General features: G+C 40.2%; 1 protein-coding gene across 2 annotated transcripts in view; it reads right to left on the bottom strand.

Moving 5' to 3' along the window:
* Positions 1 to 371: 371 nt before the first annotated feature.
* LOC108572507 (GAS2-like protein 1) overlaps positions 372 to 8364 on the bottom strand; it is a 94534-nt gene continuing 86541 nt past the window's right edge. Inside the window, exons 5-8 of one of the 2 annotated variants that reach the window (XM_017934763.1) lie at positions 7683 to 7767; positions 6479 to 6896; positions 5567 to 5978; positions 372 to 2386 (exon numbers count right to left, since the gene is read on the bottom strand). In XM_017934763.1, the coding sequence (XP_017790252.1) occupies positions 1497 to 2386; positions 5567 to 5978; positions 6479 to 6896; positions 7683 to 7767 (1805 nt within the window). In that variant the 3' untranslated portion in view covers positions 372 to 1496. The remainder of the gene's footprint in view (positions 2387 to 5566; positions 5979 to 6478; positions 6897 to 7682; positions 7768 to 8364) is intronic. The other variant, XM_017934764.1, reaches the window with a different exon arrangement.

Below are 8364 nucleotides of genomic sequence, written 5' to 3'. Positions count from 1 at the left end.
ATTATGTTTCATTTAGAACAATATCCCTGATGTCGACGTCAAAAAGTGACCGACTTGGCGTGGAATGGCTCATATCGTAAGTTCTAAGTACCTTTTATACAGAAATGATTAATGAAGTTAGTTAACATATCACACAACAGCGTGAAATAAATCTAACAAATATAAAGTGTAATCAGATAATTCTGAAGATGAAAAAATGGACGATATGGACTTGGGCCACTTTCATAATCATCAGCTAAATTTGCCCGCTTGAATTCCGTCGTCTCTGTTTATCAATTGAAAATCGTCGTTGTTGTCGTTCGTCGACGAAACGAGTCTCTCTCTCACCTATCTACCTATACTTACCTTTTTCATCCTCTTCTTCTTCTTTCTTCGTCTTCGATTTTTTTTTTCGTTTCTTTATTTATTTATTTTTTTTTCTTTTGGTCACCTTATTTAATCTTATTTGCATCACGAACGTCATCTCGTTCAGCACCATCCAAGCACCACCCCGATATACACGTCAACTCCTACACGAGCTGTTTGCTAACTGATCGAACCCCGTACCGTTAAGGCCCGTTAAGCTCTCCTGTAATCGGACGCCTTCGATCTTTGATCACGCGACACGTGGAAAGGTGGATACTTTGATTATGTCTTTTCTTTTCTTTTTCTTGGTGATATGGGTGAAGAGAGAATTTTGTGCACTCTACAGAAGAGAGTAATTAATTTTTTTGAGATTATGTGGCAGTAGGTTCATTGGTCTTTTGAGGTTTCTTCAATTACCGTGTGGTAATTTTTAATTAAAGGTGAAGCAGAGGGATAGGAACATTTTGTAGCCTGAATAGTAAATTTGGAAGACTGGGAGAAATTTATAGTTTGTTGCATAGAATTATTTCCTGAAACTGATGGACAGAAAAATTTTTGAGATTGAGGAACATTCACACTGTGTCAAATTTAAGGGTAGAAAAAAAATGGGGAACGTTAAAAGAAGAGAAGGTCAAAGTCATTCTAAGAAAGAACTTGTCAATGGTTTCTAACAGTTCCCCAAGCACCAAAAATATTGCCATTCTCTTCAAACTAAAATCTTTTTACCTCAAAAATTCACCTCTTCCCCCTTTCCAAAAAAAAAAAAAAATACTAAAACCCAATACCATTCTTTCACCCATTAAATCACCAACAACAATACTATCAACACTCTCCAACTAAAATCTCCTTGAACTTCCTCTGCCACCTTTCCCCATTCCACATGATCAATCCAATCGTTGTCCAGAATCGCCGGGGTACTCTGAAACTGGGTGCGTCACGAGCGAGGAAGCGGCAACAAGCGTTTCACGAGGCCCTCCTCTCTTAAGAGTCCATCATCCTGATCGAGTCTCTCGATGACCTCGTGGACACGCTTCTAACCATCACCAGCACACCACCACCGTTACATCATCATCATCATCATCATCGTCATCATCGTCATCATCGTCATCGTCATCCTTCTGGCTCTCTATCCTAACCGCCATCGAATAACCTCACACGCTGTCAGACGCGACTGACATAGGCCTCTTGTAAACAGGCGCTGGTATCCTGGAGAAAGCTCCCCTCTCAGACACTGGCTTAGGATCCTTCCTGGGACTGGCAGTCATCTGATTGTCCTGGGGCAACGCTACAGTCCCGTTACCATCGATCCACGCCCTGGTGAACTCCATATTTGCGACACCATCCACAGAACCATGAGCTTGATAATCTCTCAATAAATCCTGCAGCTTCTGTACCACCTCCCTTTCATCTTGCAAATGACCAACCTTTTGAAGTATCTGTCCTAACAGAGGATTAGCCACTTTAGTAGGTGAAGATTGAAGTGATCCAGTTGTTGGTTTAATCCTTCTTCCATTTCTATCATACTGTACAGTTCCGTTCGAGCTTTGCCTAGGTAAACTTTGTCTAGCTGGACTCTTTCTTGAGAAACTTGGTGCTGTTGCACATGTGGCTGATCCTTGAGGATTTAGAAAGGTGTCTGATTGTATGCTTGGTCTTTGCCGTGCTTGTCTACCGTTCCACGTGTTGCTACCACTGATTGGACTCTGACAGGACTTTGTTATCGCTGATGCTTTGCTTAGGCTGCCTGTTGGTGGTTTTCGCAGGCTGTTTCTGATAGTTCCCCTTTTCAAAGGACTGCCTTCCGGGCTCGAGTTACTGTCTCTAGGTGTTCTACTGCCTGACGAGGCTTTGGAGACGTTGCTGTTCTCACGGACGATGGAACCTGCACGAGGAGTGCGGTCTCCTGAAGAGGAGGCCACGCTTCTTGAAGGTGAAGCACGAAGAGGACTGGCTGGACCGATTCGAGTCTTGCGAAGACCTGTTTCTATGCTTTCTGTTTCTACGCAGGACCTCTCCTCTGTCTCTGGCTTCGCGGGTTGCTCTGGAACAGATGAAGGATTGTGGTTAGTTTATAGGTGGTGGAGGGTGAAGGAAATGTGTCGATTGGAATTGAGACTGGATTTAGAGTCGTTCTGATAGGTATTTAGTTTTAAGGTTGTTTTGGTATTTGGAGGGGACGGTAAAGCTGAACTTTTGGAAATTAGTGTGCCCAGATTTTTGGAGATTCGTTGAAGGTTGATAATCCTGAATTTTTGAAAATTAGGGAATCTAAAGTTTTGGAAATTTCTCGAAAGCCGATAATCCTGAATTTATGAAAATTTCGGAATTGAAATTTTGGAAATTAGTATGCCTAGATATTTGGAGATTTGTGAAATTGTTAATCTGAAATTCTTGAAAATTAGTAAATCTGAAATTTAAAAATGTATGAGTTCAAAGTTTTGGAAAATGTTTGGATATTTAAAAATTAGCAATCTCTAATCTCCCAGAATATCCAAAAAATTCCACAATATTACCATCACAGTTCCTCTTACTATAAACGGATAGCATACCTGCACAACGGCCACATCAGCTTCCAAAAGTCTTTAGAAATCCCTTGATGGGAACATACCCACGAAAAAAGTGCGACTTATTCGATTAGTACGATTGACTTACGCAACTAAAGTTGCGTAATCACTATTCGCATAGTTTCCGCGTGCAATCGTACGCAAATGTCAACTAGAGAGCGTCATCAGCCCCCTTCTTGTTTATCCAAGCGGACTCGAGTGGATTTCGACGCGATTTAGGATTTGTCGATCATCGAATCACACTGCGTGGGCAAGCAGACGAACCATGGTTCAGATAAACGTTCTTCACTTCTTTATATCGCTCTTTCGACCGATCGAACGTCTGAAGGATCGATTGACTTTAGTTAAAAAATGTTACTTCAATTATTTCGATTCTGAACGAAATTTGAAAAATAATTTCTAACTCTTAGAAAAACGAAATTCTGTGGAATTTGCAAAATTATATTTCAGTGAATTTCGAACTGAAGTTAAAAAATTTCTAAATTTCTAAATATTAGAATTTGTAATTTTAATTAAAATTTTGAAATGTTAATTTCATTTTTATTTTTTAGTTACAATGCACCCATGACAATTTATTTAGAATTTTAAACGTGTTTTCTCCTTTTCATCATACAATTTTCAATGCTTTTGTTGCAAAGTATACAATATGTTACAGAATATTTCCAGCTTCGATTTCATCGTAAACGCAAACTCGTGTAAATGGGAATATTACTTGTCACTTTCTTATCTTTATGGTTCCCATCTTCGGAACGATTGACTTCTCAATATTAATCGTAGGAACTACGGTTGCGTAATTTCAGCAATAAACGATAAAATCGACCACGCAACGTGGAAAACGATCACATTTTGATTTTACTGAGCGTAAAAAAGTTATTAGCGAAGCTTTGCCAATTAGACGGATGTTAAGTGCGTTTTAAATCGCAAGAACCAGTTCGATGGGATCGCAAACCGCGTTTTAATAGTACTCGGAGTCTTGGATGAGTTGCCAACACGGATTTTCACGAGTGCTGTGAAATAAGAAACCATTCTGTGTAACATGGACGTGTGCCAAAGCAGTTCGCGTAATTTTTTCAAGATGACAGTGATTTCTAGAAGTAAAGGGAATAGGATAAACTGAATTGGGTTTATAATTTCCAAAATTAAATGTTTCAAATTTTCTATCTTAAAAAATGTTAAACTCTCGAATTTGCAGTCTTTCGAATTTTCAAATTTGTGATTTTTCAAACGTTAAAATTACCGATTTCCAAAAATTCAAAGCATTTCTTATCACCTATTTACCACAATTTTTGAAACATCAAAATTACTTTCAAAGATCCTAATCTCAAAGAGGAAATCACTTTCGCACAAAGAAGCCAGTGTCGGTAGTCCTACATCGATCACACACCTAGCATCAACAAACAGGCGTAACACCCTTCGTAATCGAGAGCTTCTCCCTCCTGTTGGCCAACATTTTGGACCACCCTGTAGCTCATCAATATTCACAGTACACCGACACATACGCGAACTCTCGCCTGACATTTAACTGGCTGTGAAGGATTACGCGAAGAAAGAGATCTCTGTGTGCGCGTGTTTGCGACCGTATCGTGAAGCGTAGGCGATCTTCAACAACAACCTGTCCTCGTAACAATCGTCAGCGGTCGATTCTCGATAACGCTTTGACACACGCACCTGAATTTTTCTACTCCGAGCAAACGTCTCCGTCAGCCATTGTTTTTGCAAATTTATTTCATTCATTTGATTACATTCAATGTTGCATTTAAAGAATTTTTTCAATATTTAATAACATGTGTCACGTTAGAAAGCGAATGAACAATAAATAAGAAGAAAGGGAATCAAGCAGAAAAGAGTTCAAAGGGAAGACAGCAAAGCTTACAATGCTCGTTTTGTTCGTGCACCCTTGGTCAGCTCGTATTAAACTGAATGACTGGCTTTGATCGAAAAGCCACGCGAACGTCGTGTGTTTTCTTCGCAGCGGGACGCGTTTATCGCGATCTTGGGACGATTTCACCGTTGACCGCCTGTTATGAAACGACTTGTATGCAAAACGAGTCTGTTTAGCCAATACTTTCTTCTCCTAACTTTTATTACGCTAACGACGTGCGGTGAAATTCTTTAAAATGCTTTAAAATCGTGTTGCCAAAATTTTGAAACACCCTGTATACCTTAAAATTTCTAATATTGAGAAATTTACGACCGCCAGTGTATCTATTTTATTTTTCTACTTTTTATACCTACATATACCTCCCCCCTTATTGTTAGAATGATAAAAAGAACATAAATTTCCAAAATTCTACAAAACAAATATTACAAATATTCTAGCATATACCTAGCTCTCAAGAACAACTTTCATTTTTCTATTATATTTCTTATAGCCAAAGAATGAAACGAAGATCTAATCTAACTTTCAATTTTTCAATAAACTTAAATTTCCAAAACTCGAGTACACTTCCTCCTGAAAGAAAACTTTCGCCATTCACGAATTCCCGCCATAACCTCGACCCGTTACAACGTGAAATTCGCGTAACAGGCGTGCCAACCCACACTCCCCAGACGGCTCGTAAATCCCGTCACGAAAACGAACGAAACGCGCGCCACCGTTCCATATAACGTCTACAGTTATCCATAGAGCAACAGAAAGACAAAGATAGGGAACTCACTTTGACAATCGGCAACCGTGGGCGATCCTTGTGTGCAAGTCCCTTGATTTCCACTTCCACCGGTTGGCTGTACTGCTCCCAGGCTTCGATAACCCTCGTCTGAAACTTCACTGCAGTTGTCAGAGTGCTCGCCGTCATGCGGTGATTTCGTGTAATGAACGTTCCCAGTCACGTCTTTGCTGAAGTTTTCCAACACTGGTTCCTCTTTAATGGCTGGCGGGCTAGGCGTTGGGCTACGACTGCTGGAATCCTCGCGGCACTTGTAATTGTAAATCGACGGTTCGTACTTCGGTGTGTCGTCTTTTTCCATTGCTCTACGAGCCACGCCGCCTTCCACGAGGTATTTCTTCGTGAATTCCTCCGGAAGGGGAGTTTTCGTACGAATTTCCTGGTGAAGATCCTTTCTTGCATCCTGGAAAAGGGAATTGAAGATTTGCTTTTTAAACGGATCGCGCACGAGCCGAGACTGGAATGTGACTATATTGTACTGTTGGTGAAACTTTCAGTGAATATACTCAACAAAATACTGTCGCTACATTAGCTAACTTCAATTTTTATATCATTCTACAATCTTAATTTCTCCTTTTTATAACCTAACCTAACCTCTCACTTCTCAAGAACAATCCATTTCACTTTAAACAACCTACCAACCCATCGAATCAAAAAATCAACCAAAATCACTAGAACGATTATTATTCAATTTAAAAATTCCCCAGTCATACCAACCTCAATACACTTATACACCACTCAACTCACAAACCAGCCTAACCTCACTCCCCAAATCCTGGAGGAACTCTATCACTTACCCTAAAACCCCTGAAATCCCCAAGCCCCATAAACCAACCCCATAAAACAACCCTACCCTCTATCCTAACCTAACCAAATGCCGCCAGACTTAAATTCATCGCTCACCTTAGCTTCCTGATGCTTTCCATGGTGCGTAGGCGAGCGAGACTCGTCGTTTGAACTTCTACCCGGCGAATCTAAAATGGATCCACCTTTTCCATGATCCAACTTGATCGTAGGACTGATCGACCTGAGTTGAGCTTTTGGCGTTGGTGATCTTGATCTTTGCTTGCAAAAATCGACTTGATGACTCGGACTACCCAGGAACTTCCGCTGTGGCGTTGGGCTTCGCGATCGATTGATCTTCCGTTGCTCATCGCTGGGCTGTTGCCTGCTCGGCGGCTGGTGGGGCGTGGGCGATCGCGACCGATTGCTGGAAACGCTTCTGGCCGCGTGCAGCTGCGTCGATTGCTGATTCTGCTGCATCGCGCCTGCGCACGAGCCGACCGACGACGCTGAACTCCGTCGAGTTCTAGGAGGTGATCTGCGGATCAGAGACGAGTTTCTCACACGTTTATGGGCGCAGGCAATTATGCTAGCTGACAGGGCTCTTATGGTGATTTTCGTTTCTCTTTCGAGCTTCTGTAGTCGCGGCGATTTTTGGATACTTTTTGGTACTTTTTAGTTACAATTTGGTTCCAATATATTTGTAAAGAGACTTTTTGGTTGAAATTTGGTTTTAACGTGGCTCTGGCCTTTCTTTTTCTGAGATTTGTAAAGAAAGTTGTTGTGCGGAGTTCGATTTTACTATAGCTATGCTAGCTAGAGGTTTCATGCTGAATTTTAATGTTTTGTTGCAATTACTGTAGTAATGATTTTTGTATCAATCAGAGTTTAGGTTCTTTAGCCCTTCTGCGCATACTTTGCCTGCACCCTCTGTTACAAAATGGCTACCGTATGCCATTTGAATTATCTTCTACTTGCTACTGGAAATTATCAGAAGAAAGAATATTTTAGAATGTTAGTGATAAAAGATTGATAAGTTGTTAACAAGAAATCATGTCTGCAATGTTAAATTTGATAATAAATGGGGGTTAGTCAAAAGTAGAAGGCACATAGAACATTTCAAGTGTTTAAAATTAAAATTCCACCAGACTCCTATGAATTCACCATTCTACATGCAGCTCAAAGTAAACAAGTACGCCCTTTAAAACGCCAGAAACCTTCCCTTTTCTAAAAATCTCTGCAAACGTGATTTCTTGCAGGAAGCGGCAGAGAATGAACGACTGTGGACAGACAAATGACACCTTCGAAGCAGAAAATTACTCACCTTTCGTAATGCACCTGCGCGCTGCCAAGGTCGAACGACCCTCCAGCCTTTTGAATCAACTTCGCTGAGATCATCGAGCGATGCGCTGTAACGAGGAGAAAAAAAGTCTAGAGAAAGATAAAATAAAAGCAATAATTAAAAATTCACGCGTGCGTGTACAGTGTTATTCTCGTGATTACACAATCAGTCATAATCGATGTTTTCCACCCGTTAAAGTATAATTGAAACGTCTTACTTCAGTATTAATAGGCACCTGTGTAGGCCTGGTGATTTCAACACGTGGACACGAAAACTCTCGCATAAGCGGTACGCTAACAGAAAGTCGTTATGGCTTCAGAACTGACTGAGAAACGAATTGTAATTTCTCTTAACTGTCATTTTTGAACATTCGAATTTTTTCGCGCTTTTAGTTCGAAATATAAGACGTACAATTTACGTCCGTTATAAATGTCATTTGACGAAGATGTAGCAATTGAGAGACGGCTGAAATAAAGAATGAAGTAATTCTATTTTTCCATCAAAATGATAGTTTATCAAAAATTCTATCGTTTTCCTTCACTTCTACAATCAGAAAGAAATGCGTTGAAGTATCAGATTGGTGTAGTGAATGCAAATCTTTCGATATAAATGAAACTTAAAAAGAACGAATAAAATTAAAAAAAAAAATAAAATATATTTTTCC

This window comes from Habropoda laboriosa, unplaced genomic scaffold, assembly GCF_001263275.1.
Source record: "Habropoda laboriosa isolate 0110345459 unplaced genomic scaffold, ASM126327v1 scaffold65, whole genome shotgun sequence".
Lineage (NCBI taxonomy): Eukaryota > Metazoa > Arthropoda > Insecta > Hymenoptera > Apidae > Habropoda > Habropoda laboriosa.
The sequence above is the reverse complement of the archived record's forward strand: the minus strand, read 5'-3'. Positions and strand labels throughout refer to the sequence as shown.